We start from the raw sequence: 24,301 nt of genomic DNA, 5'->3' as shown, positions 1-24,301 counted from the left end.
GTGAAAAGTATTCCTTTGAGAAAACAAATATTTGCCAGTTTTTCTGAATTAACAAAATTATCTCAGAATCATGAGAGAAAATTTCATGGGGAAAAAAACTGAATTGTTTGTCTGATTTTGCAAGATTTTAATCTTGTAAATTATTTTTTTGATCCACAAGATTATTGTCTCATTTTTGAAAACAAGCAGCAATTTCTTTCCATGAAAAACCTTTTTCTTAATCCTAAATTATTCTTGTCAATTCAGAAAAATAGGGCAATTTTTTTTTCTGAAGTGAACACACATTTCTGAGAAAAATTCGAGATTAATAAAAATTGAAATTGTTGGTTAAAAATAGCTATTTTTTCACTTAATGGCATAGAGTTGCAAAGAGGGAGGAGAATTAAAGTCCTGTTAGTTATTTTTATTGACACTATGAGGTGACCGACAGTTGGAGCACTTCTACAGCTTACATGGTAATCAAACTTGTCCTTTTGAAACATCAGTATGAAATATGAGTAACTGTTCATAAAATATCTGCTGTCTGTAAATTAATAAAGTTTGTAGGTAATGTAAAAGCCTGTGTGCATAAAAACATAAGATGAGACGTTAACTATGACTCACAAGGCTCACTTGGATAAGTAATCCACAGAGCTTTAAAATATTTGATGTATGCCGCTAATTGCAAGTTAAATTTTAATATTGACTACAATATAGTGATGAGACAATCTCTATCCTAAATGAACTCACTCACTCAGTTAAAGATTATTTTTACTGCAACTCTAATTTACGCCTCTGATTGGCTTCTTCTCTATACCAAAAGCAGCCAAGGGTCATGGGTATTATTATATTAAGAGAGCTGTCAGCCCCATGTTTCTGTGTTGAATAAAATTGAGGATGTGATTAGAAGAAAAACTTGAAATGGGAATACAGAATAGTGGGGGTGCAGAAAAAATATTGACAATAAATTTTAATAATTTGTTAGCATTTTTTAAAAGTTATTATTGCCTTTGTGAAATTAAAATTGGATGAATGAATTGACTGATGCAACATATCAATTTTTTAATGTTAAATATTAATTATTAATATTTCAAATACATATTAAACTTTTGGTAGCCAGCAAGAACAATAAAAGGAATTCGTTTTTCAATCATCAGATAAATTTTGCTGCAAAAAAATATATTTAAAGTGAGATGACAAGACTGAGAACTTTGTCAGCATCTGTTTCATCTAATAAGAAAGTTTTTCTTTGGCGACATAATTTGCTGTAAAAAAAAAAGGGGACGTAAATCACAATATATGTTTTATTGAAGTACAAAACTTTGAAAATCACAATAATATTGTATCATGACTTGTATTGTTGTATTGTGATAATATTGGTGATTTCCACAACTACAGAATAGTAAAAAAACGCCACAGAATAGTCATCTCTTCTGACTTTGCGACTCCATATGCTCTGTATGAACCAGTCAATTAACTGGTCTTTGATTTAAATGTTTCTATTTACTCCGGTGGTGACTAGATACAGAATTCAACGTGAATGTGTGCAAACCTGTAAAACCTGGAACTTTCCCCGTGCTATAATCCTGTGGTGCATCTCTGCAGTCTGCTTCATGCTTCTCTTTAAATAGTCTTTCCTATGAATAGGAAGGTTTCCATTAACCCTCAAATTGTGCAAATTGAAATTGCAAATATAAAATACGCCTAATGGAAACGTCAGTTTTAAAAAACTCCCATTTATTGCAAGAAAGTTTTTACACTTGCATGATGTGGTATTTCAGGCAGTTTGATAAAAAACATTTTGCAAAACTGCAATGGAAACGCTTTAGGTTTTTATGGGTAACCTGATGTTATGACTATGTGCTTATCAGTAGGAAGTGGATTCTTTAGACGTGATGCAACAGACACCACAAGAAGTGTTATTGCATCACAGAACTCTTCAAAAGTTCAGCGGATCATCCAGAAGTTTTGAATCCACAAATTCAAATGGCGGACTATCACCTCCCTGAAACCCCTCTTACGTAGCCACTCCCATGTATAAGGGGCTTGCCTTTCTATTATCGCTTGCATAACGCACCTACGTCACCTTACATTGGAAAAAATAACAGCTAGTGCGGTGACTGCAATAGGAATAAACCTGCTAATGTTTTGAACACCCATCATCATGCTTCTGGGAGCGTTATTTTATTAACATTTCAAAGAAAAAAAAGTTTTGTGTAAATCCGTAATGGAAACCCGCCTAATAACACAGCTTCTACAGTAAGTGTGTAAATATAACAGTGCACAAAGATGATGGCTGAAGTTTTCACCCGTTGCATTCAATAGTATCTGTGAAAGTGAAGGACTGGAGATGATGATGAGTAGAGGTCGCCGCAGACTGCCGAGATTCACCCACTGAATCTCAAATCAGCTACTTAGAGAAATGTTAGATTGGATAGTGCATGCTGAAGAAATAAGTAAACATTTTTTTCTTATCACACTTGTCTGGATCCGAAAGATCTTGATCAATTTTTAATAGGAATGCAGACCTTTTTAATCCTACATTTACAGGTTGTTAGGCGCAAGAGGCTGATTTGGGATTCAAGGATCGTGTGTAAGGGGGGGAAGAATGAATGTGCTGCCAGCAGGACGACGATAAGACTCGTAGCCACCCAGCATTAAAGTCTGAAAGATTCATTTTTAAAGCCTGTTTGATTTTTATCTCCCATCTGCAAATGAAAAGGATCATATTAAAACTAAAGGTGCTGGAATATAACACCCCATTCAGAGGCAGCGTTTGGTGATTCTACTCTGATAAGATGAAACTTTAATGATCCCCACAGGGAAATTGGTTCAGTGTATGGGCCAGCTTTTCTCTTTAAACTCTCTGCTACATTTACAATTGTTCTTTGCAGAATCACAGCTTGGAAAAAAAAATCTTTATGTTCCAGTGCCAAGCTTAAATCCAAATATTGGCTGCCCGAACTATACATTGATAAATTTACCCAAGATCCTATCACAACAGTCTCTTTCTGAAAGGCTTGGCCACTTGCCTGCTGGGACATCGAGTCTAATCGCCTTCAGTGAAATGCCCTTAAATGTAGACTGAAAGCTTTTCCCATTTCTATGATACCTTGGTATGAATGAAGTACATCTTTCATTTAAAAATGGCATGCTGATATTGGCGGACATACAGTCACATCAGAGTATTCATAGAAACAAAATGAATACGGCTTGAAGCGACTGCATGTACGTGTGAGATGGGAGAAGCAGCAGTCTATTTCCTGTGTAACATGCGCTTTGTATATCATTGACAACAACCTGTAATCACTTTAGGTAGTTTTTAAATCCCTAAACTTCATGTTGAAGATTCTTTTGAGACAATCTTGTAATGAGATGAAGAAGCTTTTAACTTTTCTTGGCGCACAACTCAAGAAGTTCATGGTGGTCACTTGTTTTGGAGAATAAAAGCTCTTAATGGCCTTTGGTAAATCTTGTTAACTTAATTGAAAGCCACTGCCCTTTTGAATTTGTATTCACAGCTCAAAGCAGGAGCACTCACCTAATGACGTGTCTCCTAATAGATACACTGCTCTTGTTCATGACAGGAGTCCTGATATAAGAAACTGGGATATTTATGTGCAATAAAGAAGAGAGCATTTCTCTCCTCTAAATAAGTCTCACCATGCTTGGCACAGACTGTGTGTTGTGTGCAGATCAATAGTTATTGCAGAAAACACACACAAAACATCTTTATACAAAAAAACCTTTCAATATGCATTGATTATTTTTTATGTCTCAAGTGTCGCTAACATTATTTGTTGTCTGTGGGGCAGCTGGGTGGGCTTTAATGCTTTATATTTGTCTGTATATTGTTGGTAAATCAAAGTTTGGGTTGGACTGTGGTAACTTTTGTATTGGCTCACCCAACCGGGGGGTTGACTAAGAGAGTAGGGACTCTCTCCACAGAATAAAACCGTGGCCACGCCCAACCAGGGCGTGTGGGACATGAGAGGGAAGCAGTTCTACGCTGGCATCGAGATCAAGGTCTGGGCTGTTGCCTGCTTCGCCCCACAGAAACAGTGTCGAGAGGACCTGCTCAAGTGAGTAATGGTGTCAGCTGTTGTGCTGTTAGTTGAGACTACTTCAACACGTTGTCTAACCTAGTCCCCATTCAAAAAAGTTTGGACACCCCTGACTAAGACCAGATCATAACCAAAACCAGACTGTAGTGAAACAAAGACAATGGCAAGTTTTTGACGGGCTGAGACCAAGAACTTGTCTGCACATACACGGGTATTTTTGAAAACTTTTTGCTTTTTGTATTTTAGGTGACGATGTTTGTGGAAGAAAATTTCTAGTTTCAGTTTTCCAAAACCCCTGTCCTTGAGGGCAAGGCCCAAGTCAAGTGCCACACTGTGTGATACACTTAGGATAAAATGTGGAACGTGGAAACCATAAACACCCCTTTAAAATAATCAAAAAAAAATGAGATTTTATTGCTGAAGCTGTGGCTTACAGAACGTGACAGAATAAACAGAATTAAACTTTTAGCCTCTGAAATAAGCAAAGAAAAGGGAATTCCTGAACACTGTCCTATTATTGCAATAAACTTGTGCTGGAATTGTCTTTTCTTCAACTACAATTTTCTCATACGCACCTGTCTGAAAGATTTTGAAGGCGTGTGGAAGCCTCCACATACAACTTTTTAGTTAAGCTGCTCCTCGTGCACAAATGCACACAGCATCTCTCTCAATGGGGAGCCAAACAGCAGTTCTGCTTTCTGCTGTGTCGACATTTTAAAGAATGTACTTCATATTTTCTGCATTATATTTTAACCCAACATGAAGGTGCATCTTTTAAATAGCAGGAAAACACTGTGCCATGCTGACTTTAGATCAGGTTTTTGTTGGTTAGTTGTGCAATGCTTTCTGCTGCCTCAGTAGAGCAATAAACCGTTCGCCTGACCACACCTCATTTTAACACCGACACACCCATGGGCACACAGATGGGTGCATGTACATTTTGCAACTTGCACTACAACTGCATTAATCTTTGTACCAGCAATGACGCTTGTGCATCACTTTGCGCTGGGTGTGAGATAAGGTCCATCAGTTAGAACCAACAGTTGCATTGCTCTTGGTCTTTCATACATTTAGTGAGTTTATTTCTCCCCGCTAGATTGAATTTTATTACATGTTGTTAGCTTACGCTGCTGGTTTCTGATGAGTGTTCAATGCCTCCCAATAGGAGCTTCACTGACCAGCTACGAAAGATCTCAAAGGATGCTGGGATGCCAATCCAAGGCCAGCCATGTTTCTGTAAATACGCCCAAGGAGCTGACAGCGTGGAGCCCATGTTCAAACACCTCAAGATGTCTTATGTAGGTCTGCAGCTGATTGTGGTCATCCTGCCTGGCAAAACACCCGTCTATGGTAAGAAACTGAAATTAAAGCATTTTAGATATAAGATGAGTCTCATATGAGGGAATCCGACCATATTTGTTGTAATTCTGCATGTAATTGGTCCGTTTTTAACTCTAATTATTATTATTTCTAAGCACTTTTTTCAAGTCATATCCTTGGGCCTTTATTAAACTTTTCTTCTTTGGCTAATATTTAGGTAATTTTCTTTTTTTGTTTTTTTTAACTACTTTTTTTAGTTTTTTATGCAAATAATCAAGTCATTTTCTTGCGCTTTTTTTTCTAATTTTGCTCTTTTTTTGGGTTGTTTCTTCTTAAGTTGCTTATTGCCTTCTTTCCATGTTTTGAAAGACATTAAGCCAATTTACTGAGGTTTCAAAGGGTTAAGCTCATTTTTTGTGATCTTTACCTTCGTTATCTCTGTTTTCGTCTCCAGCTGAGGTAAAGCGGGTGGGTGACACCCTCCTCGGCATGGCAACCCAGTGTGTGCAGGTGAAGAACGTAGTGAAGACGTCCCCTCAGACCCTCTCCAACCTGTGCCTCAAGATCAACGCCAAGCTGGGAGGAATCAACAACGTCCTGGTGCCTCATCAGAGGTCAGAGTGGATTTTAGTCATTTCTTCATTGCTGTCTAGATGGGAGTCAAATGCTTTTTTGCGTTTAGTGTTTGATTATTAAAATGTTTTCTAAATACAGATAGTCCTCTGGTAATCATGTGGCAAAGAGCAATCTGAAAGATCATGATTTTCATATAACTTCAGCTGTTCTTGGTGTTTGTTTAATCTGGTGCTTTAATTCTGAGAATCTTGAGGAATAAATATTTTGTCAGATTGAAACTTTAATGATTTTCTGTTTTGTTTTTTTCTTAATAGTCGTGCTGTCCATGGTTTACAAGTTGAATAAGAAAACAATGCGCTGTTTACTTATTGTGTGTGCCCCGTTCTTGGTTCAGGCCCTCTGTGTTCCAGCAGCCCGTCATCTTCCTCGGAGCGGATGTCACACATCCTCCAGCAGGTGACGGGAAGAAACCGTCCATTGCAGCGGTGGTGGGCAGCATGGACGGCCACCCCAGCCGATACTGCGCCACAGTGCGAGTCCAGACGTCCAGACAAGACATGTCCCAGGTAACAGCACTGTGTGTGTACTTAATGGATAAAGTGGCATTTTGATTTGCATGTCATTGATTAACTGCTCGTTTTACTTGACTTATTCCTTTGAAGTGAACCTGCTGTGTCCAGTTTGAATGCATCGCTTTGGCACCAGTTTCAAGTTTTCAATTTCACACTTTATTAACAGTGCCCTACTCCTACTCCTACTCCGTCTGTTCAGGAGCAGCTCTTCAGTCAGGAGGTAATTCAAGATTTAACCAACATGGTGCGGGAGCTGCTCATCCAGTTCTACAAGTCCACACGTTTCAAGCCCACACGAATCATCTATTATCGTGGCGGTGTGTCTGAGGGACAAATGAAACAGGTGAGAGATTTTGAAGCTGTTTTTCATGCTTATCTCCAGTTTATTTCTGCCGTGTTTTTGGGGTGCAAGTCCAAAGTGCGATCTGCAAGGCAGGAATGGCAGCTGTGTTTCATTATGAGCGGAGGCTGCTGAAATCTTAATTTAAAGATGACACATGAGCAATTCTCAGGTTTTGGAACAATACATCTCCTCCAGATTTCTCCTCATGTGAACACATTAGCTAGGGTCATCAAGAAGTTGAAAGCTATAAGAAGTCATGGGCAGGCTTTCTTGTTTTTAATATGTCGTCAGCATTGTAATGATTTGAGGTCTAGTTTTACTGTTGTGGTTGCTAAATTACTTTTTTAGGACTAAGAATGGGCAGCTACCAGGGACCAGTGTATATGTCGAATTCCAACAAAGATACTGGCGGTTTGTTTGTGTCTGACTGAGAAGAAAATATAAAAATTTGAATTATAAAAAAATAAAAGATGACACATTGTTTCAGTCCAAAATGGTATCCAAGAGCCTCATTACAGAAAAATATCTAATAAAAAGTTAATTGATAAAGCATTTATCAAAACCAAGTGCTATGGCCTACACTTAAAATGACAAAACACAACACAAATGAAACATATGAGAACAATGCACAGGAAAATGTTTAAAAATAATTAAAAACAACACTGAAGAAAAATTTAAAATTAGTGTTTGAAATTAAAATCAAAACAGTGCAGTGCCTTAAGACTTGAGTGCAATTTCAGGAGTAAGGTACTATATATTAATAAAACAATCCATAAAAAAGACTTTCAATAAAAATAAGTTTTTATAAGTCATTTAAAAGAAGATAGTGATATAGCAAGCTGGAGATCCTCAGGCCGAGGAGCCCTACCTGCAAACGCTCGATCACGAGAGGTGGTCCTTATTTAAACTTAAGTTTCAAAGAAAGGAAAAATCTGATCTTTCGCTTATAGAAGTAATTCCTAAACGTATGGCTACATGTTATCCTAACATGATTGTAAATCAGATCCTTCAATCGGCACTTTTCCTTTCATGTCTGTATCTTTGATTAAAAAATATTAATAAGATCCTTCTTGTTAGCACTTTATAGTCGATGATGACCATAGCACGTCTTAAAGCTGTGACACATCAAGCAGACGGTCCGGCCGGCAACGGCTGTGGAGCCTGTCGGCGAATTAAATCACTCTGATTGTCTGTTCAGCTCGGCCACAAGAAGAGAAACTGAAGGCAGGTTTGATGTGTTCCTGTGCTATTTTTTGGCCGAGACACGGCGATGAGAGGCGACACAGCAGGGGGCTTTCGTCGCAGCTAGTTTTCTGATGTGTGTCACGGCCTTTAATGTGTTGGGTTTTGGTAAGTGCGCAGACGGCTGAACAGACCAATCTGAGCCTGTAATTCTCTGCGGCACACTGGACATGTCAGAGAGGATGTGGAGCTCTGAGATGCAGCCACAACTCTTTACTTAGCAGAGTTGTGGTGTTGCTTCCTCGACATAGCACGTGAGCGTCTTCTGTTCTCGCAGAGCGCTGCACCTTCCTCGACTTTTCCTCTCCAGGTATTTTGGTCTTGAGCAAGGGGTTCACAGCTTTTTGGATCAAAACCAAAGATCTTCAAGGAGGCTGTGGTGGAAAATTAAATTTGGATCATTATTTATTGCATATTTTCACATATACCATACACTACACCATATTTCATTTGTCTTAACTTGTGATAAATTATTGACACATTTTAGGTCAGTATAACAGGTTGTGTTACCTTGGCTTTATCCTGAGACAAGGACACCTAAAGTTCTGTTTCAGTTCATATATATCTGTTAATAAATGGTTTGGCAAATTTAAAGCGCTATATAGTTTGAGTAGCATCTCAGTCAATATATTTTGGTGTTCATATTGGTCTGCAAGCTCATTTCTAATATGAACTGCAAACCGTCACTGGGTCCATGCCCGGACTGAGGTCCGCCATTTAGTGATGCTGAATCTATGCCGTACATACTTAAGATTCTTAATGAGGGAAATCTCAAGTTAAGATTGTACTGTAATAGCTAAATGCCCTTTACTAAGATAAGATTTTTTTTCCTAAATGCAGTTAGGAAACATTTTTCTCTAATGCCAAAAAGCCTTAATGTCATTCAAAACTATGATAAGGTATGATTTCAGACTTTGCTGTAATGAGACCTTGGCCCATCAAAAATAAATTAAAATGTCAAATAAGCACAAAATTCTATGCAATTGTAGTTTATCAAGACAACATGTTGCGCAGGATACCTTTCAATTGTGTGTGTCTTTTCTCTCTCAGGTGGCGTGGCCGGAGCTGATAGCCATCAGGAAGGCCTGCATCAGTCTGGAGGAGGATTACAGGCCGGGCATTACCTACATCGTGGTTCAGAAACGTCACCACACTCGTCTGTTCTGCTCTGATAAAGCGGAGAGGGTCAGCAGGAGTTCACTCTGCTATGATGTGTTTTAATTCATTGTTTTCTGAGTCCTAACTGTAATTTCATTAATCACCTGCTGCAGGTTGGGAAGAGTGGTAACGTCCCAGCAGGCACCACGGTGGACAGCACCATCACACACCCGTCCGAGTTTGACTTCTACCTGTGCAGCCATGCTGGGATTCAGGTGAGTTAAAACATTCACACACTTGAGGTTTTCCACAAAAAAGTGGTGTTAAATAAATTGTTTTTTAAATTTTAATGAAAAAATGATGCAACTTTTCATTGTTTCCAGCTCACTGCAGTTCTCAAAGTCTCGTTGCTGTTTTTCATACAAAGAAAAATTGAAATTATGGTTACAGCAGTGGAAATTGTCTTCAAGGGTGCTCTGTGGTTACCACGGTAATGATGCTTAATGACAATAAACGGCATAATTTGGATGCTTCTTTGACCCATCAGATGGTTTGGCTGTTATTTTAAGTGATACACTTCCCACAAACTATCTCCTCAGTATAAAACACTTGTTTCCTGTAAATATGAAAGATGTCTGGAAAATGTGGCTGCAAACTGCAAGACATTTGCAGTGGTTTGTGTACATTGCTGCGTTTGCCTCTTGCTCTTTAGTTGGTCAGGAGAACTGCTCTCTTAGCTCACTTAATAGGCAAGCCTGATGCTGCACTGCTGTAAAACTAAATCAATTTATGTGTCCAAAGAGACCAAGAAACATGCTTCAAACAAGGGTGTAAGTTTAGCAAATGAGTAAGCTCGTATAGTGTGTACAAACCATCTCGCCTTCTCACAAGCTTCACAGAGTTGTCTGAGAGTTTTGAGATGGTAGCAGTGTATTCAGCTGGTGTGTTATTCTGAAAATGTTCAATTAAAACATTTAATGTCTTACTGTATCTAAGAAGAACTGCAGTGGAGAAGAGAGAGATGACTGGTTGCTCTGTAGGCTATAATCAAACGTAGGTCAAAAACTTGTGTCGTGTGCTCATGGAAAACAGGAACCAACGGGAAGGAAATCCAGGCTCTCCAAAAATGTGAAAAATGAAAAGCCTTTATTATAGCGGCTAAATCATTTAAGAGAAAAAGCCAACATGTTTTGACCACAACCGGTCTTCAACACAACAGGGCTTTAAAAAAATGAACTGCAGCGGATCTAGAATATTAGTGCTGGAAATCAAATGATTAAGGTTTGATGTGTCACCAAGTAAATTTTGTGCACTTGATAGCAGAAGTCTTAAAAGGCTTTGAATTCATTAATCCAAAAAATAAGGCCTTAATTAGTATTACAGTGTTTTAAATAAATCTTTCAAAAGTCTTAAAAAATCTTAGACATGGAAAATTAAGAATTTAATGGAATTCAAGGATCCTGTTTTTCTGACACTGGATTGTATAATTTCAAAATAACTGGCAACATTTTTTAAATACATAGAAATTTGCCAAATTCCTCTGGCATGAAGGTCACAAAGTCATGTTTTATGTTACAATTAATATTTGTGTAAAATTGTCAATTGATGTCGGTCCGTGTCTTTTTGATTCATTTTTGCTTTTTTACAAATTACTCTTCATTCCAAGTGATATGAAAAAATCTAACCTGCCTTAAGCTGTATGAAACCTGTGACATTATCGGTACAGTATTAACATGTAACGTTTTATGTCCTGTCTTTCCTCAGGGAACCAGTCGTCCCTCCCACTATCACGTCCTGTGGGATGACAACTGTTTCACTGCCGACGAACTGCAGCTCCTCACCTACCAGCTGTGCCACACCTACGTCCGCTGCACGCGCTCCGTCTCCATCCCAGCACCGGCCTACTACGCCAGGCTAGTGGCTTTCCGAGCCCGCTACCACCTGGTGGACAAAGACCATGACAGGTGAGTGCTGAATATCTGTGGTCCCAAATATAATAAGGTTTTAATTAGCATTAAATTGATTTAAATGAATCTTTTGAAAGTCTGGTAATGTCTATTTATTTTTTGCTCAACAATTTAATAAATTACTTTTTTTAAAGTTGTCGTGATGTGAATCCAAGCTGTGGAACCTCATATGAAGAATGAGAAACACCAAATCATTCAGAAAATAGGCCAGAAATACCTAAATTTCCCACTTCTGTTGGTAAACAAAATAGATGCCTTCATGACAATACGATATGTTCATTGTCTTCCACGTGTTCCACTGTAGATAATCTAACTTTTTCACTGGACAAAGAAAAAAGTGTTTCACGTTTCATGACACAATAAACATTTGGGCAAAATACAATTCTCCTTCAGTTTTGGGTATTCAGAAATTAGTCTTAAACCTAATTGTCATTGGCATTAAAAATCTATCTTGCCTTAACCCTGTAAAACCTGAGCAAATTGGCTTGGTTTCTTTCAACAACATGGGAAGAAGACACTGAGCAATGAAATAAGAAATGGCCTAAAAATTGGCTAGAAATTGGTCAAAAGTGATAGAAAATTACCTGAAAATTCTATTTAAAAAGGGGAAAAACATGCACTTAAGAAAGTTTTAAAAACATGACCTGGCATATTATAAAAACAGTTTGTCCCTAAATTTTTTTTGTTTTTCCCCCAAGACATTGTTGCCTCTTGGAATATGCAGAACTTTTCTTACCAAGTTGCTCTTTGAAATTTTTTCATGTTTTTGAAAAACACAGCAACTTGCTCTGGGGTCAAAGGTTTAAATACTTGTAAAGGGCATCTGAAAACAGCACAAGAAAAGTGATGTCGATCCAGGTTTCACAGGGTTAAGCTGCAGGAACCATGCATTAGTCGATATTCAGGTTGTGACGTGATATCATTTTTGATAGTCAAAGTAAACTCTGCCTTTCTGGTTTTGCAGTGCTGAAGGAAGCCACGTGTCGGGCCAGAGTAACGGCCGGGACCCCCAGGCGTTGGCCAAGGCAGTTCAGATCCACTATGATACCCAGCACACCATGTACTTCGCCTGAGCTCGCAAACACGTCAGCCAGTCCACCCGCGGATTCCCTTTCTCTGTCTTTTTATCTCTTATTTGCCAGTTTCTCTCTCTTCCTCTCCCACATCTCTCTCTTTTTAGTCTGTCTCTTCCTCTTCACACTCACTGTACATCTTCTGAATCTGCACCAAAGCGGCTCTCGGACGGGGAAATCTGCTGCGACTCAATGTCCAGCAGATTTTTTTATTTCAAGGAACAATCTCCAACCAGCGTTCCCAATCGAGCCGCCTTTCAAACCAGCAACCCAGCACTGCAAACCCTGAGGGGTTTCCAATGCACAAAAGGAAAAAAAACAAAAAAAAAACACGAAAAAACAAAAACAAACCATACACACACATTCTACAAGTTGAGCCATTATTTTGCGTTTGTTTTTGTTTTTTCTATTTGAATGTCTGCACTCTTGTGTTTGTAAGATACACTGAGCAAGGGAGTGGACTGGCACAATCTGTGTCGGCGCAGCTCTTTAGCTCTCCCAGCTAAGCAGGACTCTTATCTACTTTTACCTCAAAGCCCCTTTGGGCAAAATCTGTCACAAGGTCTTGGGTTTATCGGGTGGTGGGGAGGGAACTCTACACGAAAAGAGACGGAGGGGGAGTCGACCTTTTGAGAATGATATATATATTTTTTTCCTTTTTATGAGCGTGTGTTTTAACTTTTTCTCCTTTACGGTCTTTAACAAGCGAGGTGACCTGGGTGTCCATGCCCATTACTATTTTCCTCCCATCTTAGCGAAGAATACTCACGTCTGTCTGTGTGAGTGTATGTGTGTGTATGTGTGTGTCTGTGTGTGTCTGTGTGTGTGTGTGCGTGCGTGCGTGTATGAGTGCGTGTGTGTGTGTGTGTGTGTGTGTCTGTCTGTCTGTGTGTGTGTGTGTGTGTGTGTGTGTGTGTGTGTGTGTGTGTGTGCATCTCTGTATATACATGTACTGCTGTATGAGAGTGTGTTTGTGTGTTTCATGGCAGGCCACTGAATTGTAAAGGGAAAATCATGGAGATAACTGCTGTAAATGACTCAGATTTGTTGTTTTTATATTCACACATACAGTACATATAAGCATATATTTACATCTATAGAGCAACTTTGAGACATATGACATAAGCAGGCCTCATAGAGGCTGGTGTGGGTATTTGTAGCAGCCCTGGCTCGCTTGTTAATTGAAGTGTTTTGAGTTACGTTTTGAACATGCGTGTTAGCTTTGTGCTAGTGCATGATGGGTTAGGTTTGCACCATGTTTGTGCCTGGAAACATCATTGAAACCCTGGAAATGTAACTTATTCCATTTCAAGTAGCAAGTGAAGTCAGGTCTGACTGTGTAGCAGTGGTAACCGTGGTCGGGCCCGTGACTGGCTCAGCATTGGGACCTGTTGAGTGGATGAAGGCATTAAACGCAGAGTATGGTCTTTATCAGCCTTGCTGTCTGTGTGAAGAGCAGGATCTTATTTTTCTTTGGACCTGATTATCTGAGAGACTTTATGATGATGACGACACTGCTGGACGTTGCTTTTCTTTAGTCCTTTTTTTTGTAGAATTAGTATCATTGGGCCGGAAACAGACGTAGTTTTTGAGGTCTCCTTTGCTAATATTGGCCAATTCATTGCACTGACCCGGGACGCTAGGCAAGCAACAGAGGGCACTCTCAAACTCTCTTTACCTTTATGCATTTATACATACGAATCAAGAAAGCAGATTTGTAAAAGTTTAATATAAGATGTTTTGTGGTTATCTTAAAAAAAAAAGAAAACGTTTAGAATTAGTAGTTTACCATTGATGTTGTTGTTGTTGTTATCGTTGTTGTCAATGTTGTTACTATTGTGATGAAATTTTATGGTCGGCAGCAAAGCCAGTTATATAGTTACTAGTGCGACTTCAGGAATAGACCAGTTGTTGAGCTGCAGGTTAGCGGGGTTTAGAGCTTTGGGTTGGAAACATTTTTTGTAGCATTCTGGCTAACGGTGAGAAGAAGAAGAAGAAGGCCCCAGGATGGATGGATGGATTCATGCTTCCTCTGTAGGATGTGAGTGAGATGTAGCGGCAGATTTGAGGTATTGTGTAGCACTCCTAAAACAGATCTGCCGTTGTGACTTCACTCAGCTTGTGACAGTTGGTTTCGATCAGACAGATGGAGACAATCAGGGAATCAGAGGGACCCTAGACTAAGGGATTTGTTTTAAAAGCGATAGGCAATGAGTTGAATTTTTAGACTTTTTAAAAATGGTTTCTATTACTCTGTGTGTATTTGAAGTATACCCAGTTTAAAGTCTCTGCTATTTGACGGTGTTTGTTTCATATTTTTATGCATTTTTAACACTGGATTAAAATGAATTGACAATAAGCATAAGCACTGCCCTTGGACCCCCCTGAACAAACACTTGGCAGACTGTTACCACAGTGACGGTTGCACAAGTGATGCCCCCCCACCCTCTGGTGTTGCAGTTGGAGAGTTTGGAGAAATGGTCGACGTGCACGCCTCATCAGGAGGGGACTGCTCAATGAAAACTCTTTTGTAATAAACCACCCGTAAAGCAGCAGGTTTACTATGAATGAGTTTGAGCACCTGCCTGTTGATGGCGTGGGCGTTGGCGTCGGACAGAGAAAGATAGAGGAGAGCTTGTCGTGGGGGGGTTTGGGAGGGTGTCGTCCAGGCATTGCATGCAATAAGTTTCACTCTTTGTGTAAAGGGGGCCGATTTTAAAAACGTGCACTAGTTTTACCAAGCCAAGTGGGCTGTGATTGAATATTCATATAACGAGGATTTGATTTGATGCTTTAAATCCAATATTTGATCAATAACCTCCAGTCAGATACAAGATCACTCCCTGTTTGTCACATTGCAAAGCAATATTAACCCAGTTTTCAAATGTGGAAAAACAAAGCTATAATTCTACTCATTGTGGTTGTTGGTCTCTCGCTATTGTGTATCTGTACTTTTATTTTTTTAATTATTTTTTTGTTTATTTTATTTGCTTGTATCAATCAGTGGGAATGTGCATTTGGTGGAATAGTTATGTAGGCTTTAGACAATTTTCTTTAAAGTAACAAAATATAGACTTTGCTCGCCTGCATGCCAGAGTATTGTCCTTTAAAAACAAAAAAAGAAAAAAAACTTTTTTGGAATCATATTTATTATGAGAAAGAAAAAAATATAAACTTTTTTGGGGGTAAATGTTTATCGATTTAGTTGGGACTGTTTTAGGCTAGCAATATTTGTCCAGTCTCTCTAAGATGCATTTTAAAGATTCCTACACAAACGTCAGTAATTTTGGGAGGTACAAGCTGTTTTTCAGAGGCGAGGGGGCCCGGCTCTTTGCGTCGTGTTCAAATTCAAACGAGGTACTTTCTTCAAACGTGGACCCGTTAAAGACCGAACCCCTCTCCTCTTCGCCAGGTTACCATAGCGAGCATCCATTTTGTCTCCTCGTTCCTGGTTTGTACCTTTTGGCCACGCCTCTCTTGGGGGGGGGGCTCTCCTGTCTCCATGGCAACTCTGCTGAACCCTCACAAATGCACTTCCTCTTTGTGACGGGGTCCCCATGGCATCACGGGAGCAGGATTACCTCTTTTTAACCTTTTTAAAAGAAAAGATCCATGATTCTTTCTGTGCCCCAATAGAGAGCATGAATTATTTTTAAATTCCTCTCACTTTGATATATTGTTATATCTTAACAGATTTGTAATTTGACATTGTGTATTGTGTATTTTAATTTGTTTTTTTCCCTTTTTTGGTTCCTTTTTTTGGGGTTTGTTATAGCTCTGCTCTGTTTCTTTTTGTTTTTTTCTGCTAGTGGTCTCTGAAGCTGTGTGTGATTGTCCGATAGCAATAGAATCATAGAATTGGAACATTCCAATTCCGTGAATGGAACGCTCCGATTCTGTGAATGAACGGAACCCTTTCTGAACGGTTGTGAGGGGGCGGGGCTCGTCCTATCTCCGCCCCTTATAGCAGAGGGCCATTCACTCGCTGTTATTGCTATTTTGTGACATGTTCAAATACATTTTTTTTTTTAGCCTGCAGGGAATTCTTGTGTTAATGTGCAAAGTAATAAATTGGTATTTTATGCCTATAATGCAGCCGGTGTGTTCTCGTCATTGACGACAGATGACATGTTGTGCTGCTGTTAAAGGGCTCTGACATCGTGCCCTTATTTGTTAGTTGATCAATTAATGCATTTTGTCACTAGGTGGCATTCTTTACCAAAGTAAACAGGATCACATAATTACTGGGAACAGTTAAACATTAATAAGTCCGCGTCTTCACCTTGACGGTCGTCTTGTAACGGCTGAATGAGTTCAGTTCTTTGGTTTTATTGTTCCTCTAGGGGAAATTTGATCTGCAGTTGGCGCTACAAAGCGTTTTTTCGCTGTTTTTTTTATTGTTTAAGAAAAAAAACACTAGAAAAGCATTTACAGTCAAATTATTTAGACACCCTTTTTGCTGTCCTGGCATGAATACATACAAAATACAGACACACAAACAATCAAAACAAACCACACACAACAAAGTGACAAAGATACAGAAAGGGAGAGAAATTTGCAGCAAGAAAATATATGGTTAATAAGCATATTATGGTTAGCCTATACCAATAAATAGTCACTGAAAGGGGGACCATACTTATACAAACTCATCATTTCCCTGTGCCCTTATTCTTTGCAAGAGATCAGCTATGATTTAAACGAGGTTCAAAGAACACAAAAAAGTCATTTTCACACAGCATAACAATGTAATATTAAACAGTGAAATAAAAGCAGATATTGTGTGTTGAGAGCATTTTTATTTAGTGGCTTAACTTCTATTGAGGTATTAAAAAAGCAGGATTAAATTTTGGGGGGGTTAAAAAAAGGCTACTATATGTCACATTTGTTCATTAATATTTGTTACTATATAATAAAAATTCAAATGACATTCAAGTCTTGACGTGGTCATCCTTTAGAAAATCAAACAATGATTTATCACTTGGATTTTCCACTTTTTCCAGTAACTAGAGAGACAAAGCAGCGCCTCCCTCCCCTCCTGGTGCCTCAGGTAAAAGAGGTCATGCAGTCAGCTGGTATGACCTCTGTGGAACAAAGGAATTTTAAATAATTTCAGTGTTTTTCAGTGTAAAATGTTGTTAAACGGGAACAAACCTCATTTATGTGCTGTGCGGTGATATTTCTCTTTATTATAACGACTATTAGCTGCATAATGTGTAATTTCACTGCTACAGAAACACACCTACATCTGTCTGTTCACTCATTCAGCCATCATTGGTATGTGTCACCTCCTTCCCTTTGTGTATCATCCCCTCTACTCTCCCGTTTCCTGTGTCCCGGCTGGTTGTCATGGTCACCGTTACCAAGGAGAGTGGAGGCTACAGAAGAAAGGAAACCTGAACCACAGATCTTGATGCCATGATATTTAATTCATCAGCACAGCAAGGTTCAGTGTAATGCAGATGGAGCGAGAGCGGTCTTGGGTAGACGGGAAATGTGTGAATATTAGGACAAAGAGGTGCTGTCACATCCTTCTGTCACAGACAGCGACTATTTTTTCCTCCTCTGGCTGATTATCGATCAATCACTCAATCAGACGTTTTTTGTGTAGCACTTTCATATAAGCATTGTAACAGAAAGTGCTCTATACAATGCAACGAAAAAACAAGATAAAAATAAGTATAATATTAATATTAAGTAAAATAAATAAATATAATACTCTCAATAGCATGTTAAAATGTAAATGAAAGGTTAACCGAACAAATAATAATAGATAAAAATGTTAAAAAATTATAATATACCATCTAGTAAACAGCAAAACAGATTAAATGTATAAATAAATGGTAAATAAATAAATAGGTAAAGTTCAATTAAAAGCCAAACTAAAGCAATTTATTGATAGCAACTGTAATAAACCACCTGGTTTACCTGTGTGTTAATGTTTCAGCCACAATATTTAATAGAAATGACACACAAAAAAAGATTAAAAGTGTCAGAATTCAGGTTTTTGTAATATCCTTTGTCCAGATAACAGACTCATACAATGACTTTTTTTAACCTGTGACCTGTCTGTTTCTCCTGTGGCTTTTCAGCATTTCAAACAGATGTTGGAGAGAAAAAAAACCTAAATACCCCCTTTTGTGCAGCCGTTTCTCCCTTTCACTGCAGACAAAAAGCACAAGTGAAAGCTCCTTTAAAACACGCGAGTTTGTGCAGTACGAAGCAACACAACGTGTGTAATCCCCCCCCTCAAAATGTTGTCTTTGTGTTAACTGATCCACCTATGGACAGCGCTCCGTCCTCGGCCATCCATCCCTCTCTCCTTTTGTTGTCTCACCCTCTTTTGCCCTCTCCCTCCCTCCCTGCATCGCTGGGTGTTTTTTTCTCTTCTCGGGGTTCAGTGTTGTTCTCGCAGGTTTGACCGTCAACAGCAGTGCTGATGATGGGAGGGAGTGAACAGATGCTACCCAGAAGTCTCACTATACGGCCCTGATTTGTTATTTATACCCTCGTTTGGAAGCAGATTGACCTATCTGGGCTATGTTGCTACTAAAGGAAGCAGTTGGGGGCAGGGTGAAGGCGAGCAGAAGCTGAAGTGGAGCCCAACGCCATTTATTGTCAACAAAGAGACACTTCAGCAGCTTCTGATGACGAGGTCTGCCGGCTGCTAGAAACCTGTGCTTTTTTGTGATTCAAGGACGAATTTAAAAGCGAGTCTCCTTGCAAAGTTTTCTGTGGATTCTTGGGGAAAGAAACCTGCTCCAACAAGTGGCCGGACTAACCTCTTTTGACTGAAACATAAACAGCTGATTGTTCATCTCAACAGGATGTTCGTTTCATTTATCCCGTGAGGACTAAACCTTGGATTTCTGTCGACCAAGAGGTAAAAAGCAACGCCGATTTATTTTCTGTGCAATCAAGCATCACCCTCCTCAACCTTGCCGTGACAGGATACACGCTCCGGAGCATCAGTGGCCTTGGATCCAAGTATCAGGTTTTATCAGTCTGACCCATCTCAGTAAGGCTACACCGTACGGGGAGTGTGAAACTGAAATACACTGCAGCTCAACAATTGGCTTCCTGGATTTGAACCAGAGCTGAGGGCAAAGAAACGCTTCCACAAAAAAGAGAAAAAAAGCCTGGCTAAGATCCATTTCATCCAAAAGGCCTGGAAAGACTGCAGAGCTCCATCGATCCTGCCACCGCCACAGGTGGCTGCACAGCTATCGGTTGCTCAATAATGCATCGAGTCAAACTGAGGAATGAATAGAAGGAGAAAGTGCGTCTGATCCTCTGAAAAGGTGGATGACTGTCGAGGGAAGGCGAGTGATTACTTCTCAGAGAGTTTAGGACACGTGAAAGTTAATAAGCAGTGAGCAGATGTTGAAGAGGAAGAGAAAAAGAGAAGAAAATGGCTGCTGATAAAGTGGCGTTGGGGCAAAGACCGTAAAAAGCTTGGACAAGAAAGAAAGGACGTGGACAAGTCAAGCAAAGGACTTTAAAGACTACAAAGGAGGATAGCAAAATAAAACAAGGGGGCGACTTTTACAGACAAAGAGGAACACAATCTCTGAAACTTTGGTCTAAAGAAGCGTCGTCATGGTGAACACTGGCATGCAGCTGATCAGCTTCACCTGCGCGGTGACGGGCTGGATCATGGCGATCGCCGTCACCGCCTTGCCTCAGTGGAAGGTCTCGGCCTTCATCGGCAGCAACATCTTGACCTCAGAGATCAAGTGGGAGGGCATCTGGATGAACTGCATCTACCAAACCACCGGACACATGCAGTGTAAGACCTACGACTCCATGCTGGCGCTGCCGCCAGACATCCAGGCCGCCCGCGCCCTCATGTGTCTCGCCATCTTCATGGGCTGGCTCTCCTGCACCGTGTCCTGCTGCGGCATGAAGTGCACCACGTGCGCAGGAGACGACCGCCGGGCCAAGGCTGGCATCGCGCTCTCAGGCGGCGTGCTCTTCATTCTGACTGGCTTGTGCGTGCTCGTTCCCGTTTCCTGGACTGCCAACACGGTCGTCCAGGATTTCTACAACCCCAACGTGCCGCTGATGCACAAAAGAGAGCTGGGTCAGGCGATTTATCTCGGCTGGGCGTCTGCGGTGATTCTCATGATCAGTGGAGCCGTGTTGAGCAGCACGTGCCCCCTCATGGAGCGGAGCGGCAGGTACCGCAGGGGGTACATCGGCCGGAGCTTTGCTAATTCACCCGCTTCAGCGCCAGATCCTCCAAAACCAATCACATCTAACAGTGTTCCATTAAAGGAGTATGTATAGGTGGAAAGGCAGGAAGTTAGACCCTTTCCTAAATTTACCATCTAAAGTTTTAAGTCTGTGAACCCTTTTACACCTGGATCGACATCAGTTTTCTTGTGCTGCATTCAGATGCCTTTTACTAGCATTTAAACCTTGGAAACCTCCGAAAATTGGTTTTTATTTCTATCAAAAACATGGGAAAAAACGTTCGACCAGATAGTGATATTCATAATTCTCTTAATTATATATTTAAAATAAGGTGACAAAGGAATTTTTTTTACCACTTTCTTGATCATATTCTTTTTCTAAACATTATTTTATTTATTAACTTTTTTTCCCTTAATGTCAGGTCATTTTTTTCTAACTTTTTACTAACTTCTTGCTAATTTTTGGGCCATTCATTGTAAACTTGCTCATCACCCCCTTTTCATTTTTTCCCTTAATTGTCAGGTAGTTTTCCTCTAACTTTACTTATTTCTTGCTGATTCTTGGGGCATTTATTGTTAACTTGCTCATCACCCCCTTAACATATTTTTGAAAGAAATCAAGCCAATTTGCTGAAGTTTCAAAGGGTTAAGCTATAAATTAAAAAATATATATTTATTAACATATTTAACCTATATTTTTTGTATATCTCTTTGTAATGTTAATGTATCCTTTGTTTGTTTGAAGTTTGACTTTTTCCTGCACTGTGATTTTTAGTAGTGCCTGAAGAAAGCCCATTGCCTACATCGTCAAATCACGGAGGATGACTGTTATGACGGCTGTAATGATGGCTCGTGTTGTGAATGAAGATTGCGGTGATTTCTGTAGCAGTTATTCTCTGACAATGTCGTTACCTCTCCATTTGTCACATAAAGCCTCTGACAGAGTGTGCCTGCATCCAGAGTGTGAAATAAAACCAGTTTGTTAAAGCGTGACTCTCTAACTGTGTTTTGAAACTGGCTCTGCTTGTGTGTGCTGATTGTTTCTTAAAATCACATTTGGTTTGGGCCATTTTGACCATCATATACAACAATGGCTTTAATTAAGTAATCAATCAGGCTTCTTTTTTGTGGGGAAAAAGTCAATATTGTAAATTCATCTTCAATTACCCTTTAAAGTGTGGGATGTGCACACACTTTCCATCCTTATTTTACCTTACAGTTTTTGACTAAATTAACAGGTAAAATCAGCTCAAATTACATAATTACATTATAACACATTAATTATTTATTTGATGTCATGAGAAAAGAAAATTTCACAGCAGCTGACTTGAATTTATTTTAGTGGATTCGGCAGCTTCTATGTTGGAAGTGCTGAGAAAGAAGGATAAATACTCCAAATGGTGCAGTTAAAAAAAATGGTGCATATAATTTTAAAAGTTACATGCATCAACGCACTGAAAAAAAGTATTTCAAGCCCTGTAAGAACATGCCCAAAGACATTTAAAAGACAAAATAAAAATCCAGTCCTTTCGATAAGATCCACAGGAAATGTGTCCACCTGAGGTAAAGTTGATTGTTTGCACATTATTCCTTTAACAGTCGTGCTCTTCTCTTCCAGACACTTTATAGAAATGCAGTCCGATTCAGACGCTGGTCAGAGTTCCAGTTATGTTGCTTTTACTCTCGTCACTGGCACTCGATAAAGAAGGACACTTTGCAAAGTGTATCTGAAAGACGGCAGAAAATTCATTAGTTCTCTTACAAATCTTTGGAAACCTCACAACAAACACTGACAGCTAATGAAAAAACAGCCATTACAGATTTGGCCAGGCTAGTCCTTAACCGAGTTACATAAATTGACATTAGACCAAATTATGTCAAATGGCTTTGCCAGGGTCGGAGAAAAGTTTTGTTGTTCTTTAAGAATAAAGAAGAGCGTATATATAGAGTATGCTGGTCCTGGAGCTCAGTCCCCTTAGCAGTTATTTTAAGTCAGAAAAAGTATATCAAAAAAATACTTGATGTGAAGAATATATTTGTTAAAAGTCTTGATATAATATTTCAAATTCCAATAACAGATATTTGAGGCACTTCTGATTTTCTTTCAGAATCCTAAACAAAAGGATATTGTTGTCATACTTCATGTTGCTGCACAAAAGAGAATCACGTATATACGATTGATTAGTTATTATTTGAGCTGAGTAACAATGAATTACAATGAAGTTATTACTTTACCTGTGATACGCTCTTCTGCGCTGGGAGACTCGAGGGATTTCCATCTTTTGGGAGCAGATTCTAAAGGGGAGAGATGATCTGCCCTCAGAGTCTGCAGCAGAGTCTTCCTCCTCAGAAATCTGAACACGTGAGTCGAGGGCAAAAAAACTCCTGGATCATAACACAAACTCATCCCGATGCATAAATGAACGGAAAGGATACTGTTGTCGATAGTGACGCTCGGCATCCTGCAGCCACTCCAGCATGTCAGAGACTGACGGGACGACGGCCGAGCGCTCGGTCACAGCGAGCAGATCCAGACTGTCTTTGTTCTGCTCGTAGAGCTGAAAGACTGCAGAGACCTGGTTACTGATGGAGTCTCTCACAGACTGTAGAGAAGACCTGAGGGACACAGAGATGGATGGATAGATAGTAAAGCAGCCATGTATCAATAAATCTTTTTTTTTCTTTTAGGTTTTTTTGGGGATTTTTATGCCTTTATTACATAGGACAGGTGAAGCATGAAAGAGGGCGAGAGAATGGATGACATCCAGCAAAGAACCAAGGCCGGAATCAAACCCACGGCCACTGCAGCGAGGACTTAGCCTCCACATATGGGGCACCTGCTCTATCCACTGAGCCACCAGTGCCCCAATACATTTTATTTTAAGCCATTAATTATTTTAGCTGCTCACATGGGGCATATTCCTAAATAAATGTGTCTCTCTGGGCAGAATATAATAAAGTTGCTATGAATAGTCTAGCCAGTCATGTGCACTGCAGCGGAACATGACATGGTACTATAAGTCAACAAGATAAGTACAAAAGTCAAAGAGAGTGAGAGAAATGAACAGCAGCACAGATTTCTAAAATTTGCAGATGGTAGTCCAGTCTTATTTCAGTGGCATATGCTGATTCAGAGGGGTATGCCGCTGTCGTTTTATTTGCTTACGGCACTAAAAAATGCCATGACAGAGTGCACATCATAAGCTGAATTTTAATCTTGGTGAAATGGGAAAGGGGGGGCAGTATTTGCCCAGGGCCCCTCAAGCAGATTGAGCCGGCCCTGCATTACTGCTGTTATAATTCATGATTATCCAGCAACCACATAAGCAAGATGCCAAAAAAAAAAAAAAATGTGTATAGCTCTCTGTGCGTGATCTCTACAGTCTTAATTTGTGTTGCACGATTTACCCAGTTACTCACATCTTCTCATTGAGTTTACCCAGCACTGTGTCCATGGCCAGTGACAGCTTGAAACGGAGACGCTCCTCGAGGTCAGGAAAGTCTCTGAGCGGTGTGTTGGAAATTTGGACATTGGAAAGCGCTCGCAACTGCTCCGCCAAGTTCCCGAGAGACGCCATCAGAGGGCTGCACTCCGCCAACACACTCGTCCATACTTTCTGATTGTTCTCAAGACTCTGGAAGCTCTTCCTCAGGGCTTGATGAAGAGAAAAAAGTGCAGGTTTGGACATTTCAGGTGGGGATTTTAGACATCAGTTAACCACAAAATCAACACCGCGTATGTGCGATAAACCGAATATATGTATTTTAATTATTTTAGTCCGTTTTGGAGCAAGTGACTCTTTTAATACAAGTTCTGTAACCCTTTTAAATGTAGCGATGTTAGCCGCTAACATCACATTTCTACCATGTTGCTT

The 24,301-nt window shown here is 39.8% G+C and overlaps 3 protein-coding genes across 9 annotated transcripts in view; 2 read left to right on the top strand and 1 right to left on the bottom strand.

Annotated features, from left to right (window-relative positions):
• The window catches only part of ago4 (argonaute RISC component 4), a 35,558-nt gene extending 19,229 nt beyond the window's left edge, over window positions 1-16,329 (top strand). For 2 of the 7 annotated variants that reach the window (XM_042506064.2, XM_042506061.2), the window contains exons 11-19: window positions 3,928-4,061; window positions 5,209-5,393; window positions 5,818-5,977; window positions 6,334-6,505; window positions 6,711-6,854; window positions 9,147-9,281; window positions 9,368-9,469; window positions 10,959-11,158; window positions 12,126-16,329. In XM_042506064.2, coding sequence (XP_042361998.1) covers window positions 3,928-4,061; window positions 5,209-5,393; window positions 5,818-5,977; window positions 6,334-6,505; window positions 6,711-6,854; window positions 9,147-9,281; window positions 9,368-9,469; window positions 10,959-11,158; window positions 12,126-12,234 — 1,341 coding nt within the window. In that variant the 3' untranslated portion in view covers window positions 12,235-16,329. Of the gene's footprint in view, window positions 1-3,912; window positions 4,062-5,208; window positions 5,394-5,817; window positions 5,978-6,333; window positions 6,506-6,677; window positions 6,855-9,146; window positions 9,282-9,367; window positions 9,470-10,958; window positions 11,159-12,125 lie in introns of all 7 variants that reach the window. The other 5 variants (XM_042506062.2, XM_042506058.2, XM_042506060.2 and 2 more) reach the window with 3 other exon arrangements.
• A 2,203-nt stretch (window positions 16,330-18,532) lies between these two features.
• On the top strand, window positions 18,533-21,601 carry cldn35 (claudin 35). The gene has a single exon (XM_088090770.1). The coding sequence runs from the start codon at window positions 19,831-19,833 to the stop codon at window positions 20,518-20,520; it is 690 nt and encodes a 229-aa protein (XP_087946896.1). The 5' UTR covers window positions 18,533-19,830; the 3' UTR covers window positions 20,521-21,601.
• Window positions 21,602-21,737: 136 nt separating this feature from the next.
• airim (AFG2 interacting ribosome maturation factor) lies at window positions 21,738-24,299 on the bottom strand. The gene is made up of 4 exons (XM_042506878.2): window positions 23,847-24,299; window positions 22,863-23,042; window positions 22,662-22,780; window positions 21,738-22,153 (listed from the first exon to the last, which is right to left on the bottom strand). Exons 1-4 carry the CDS (start codon window positions 24,113-24,115, stop codon window positions 22,113-22,115), a joined length of 609 nt encoding a protein of 202 aa, XP_042362812.2. The 5' UTR covers window positions 24,116-24,299; the 3' UTR covers window positions 21,738-22,112.
• Window positions 24,300-24,301: the final 2 nt, after the last annotated feature.

This window comes from Plectropomus leopardus, chromosome 17 (genome assembly GCF_026936395.1).
Source record: "Plectropomus leopardus strain MGB_pleo_1.0 chromosome 17, ASM2693639v1, whole genome shotgun sequence".
Taxonomy (NCBI): Eukaryota; Metazoa; Chordata; class Actinopteri; order Perciformes; family Serranidae; genus Plectropomus; species Plectropomus leopardus.
This window is presented reverse-complemented; position numbering and strand designations above follow the sequence as displayed.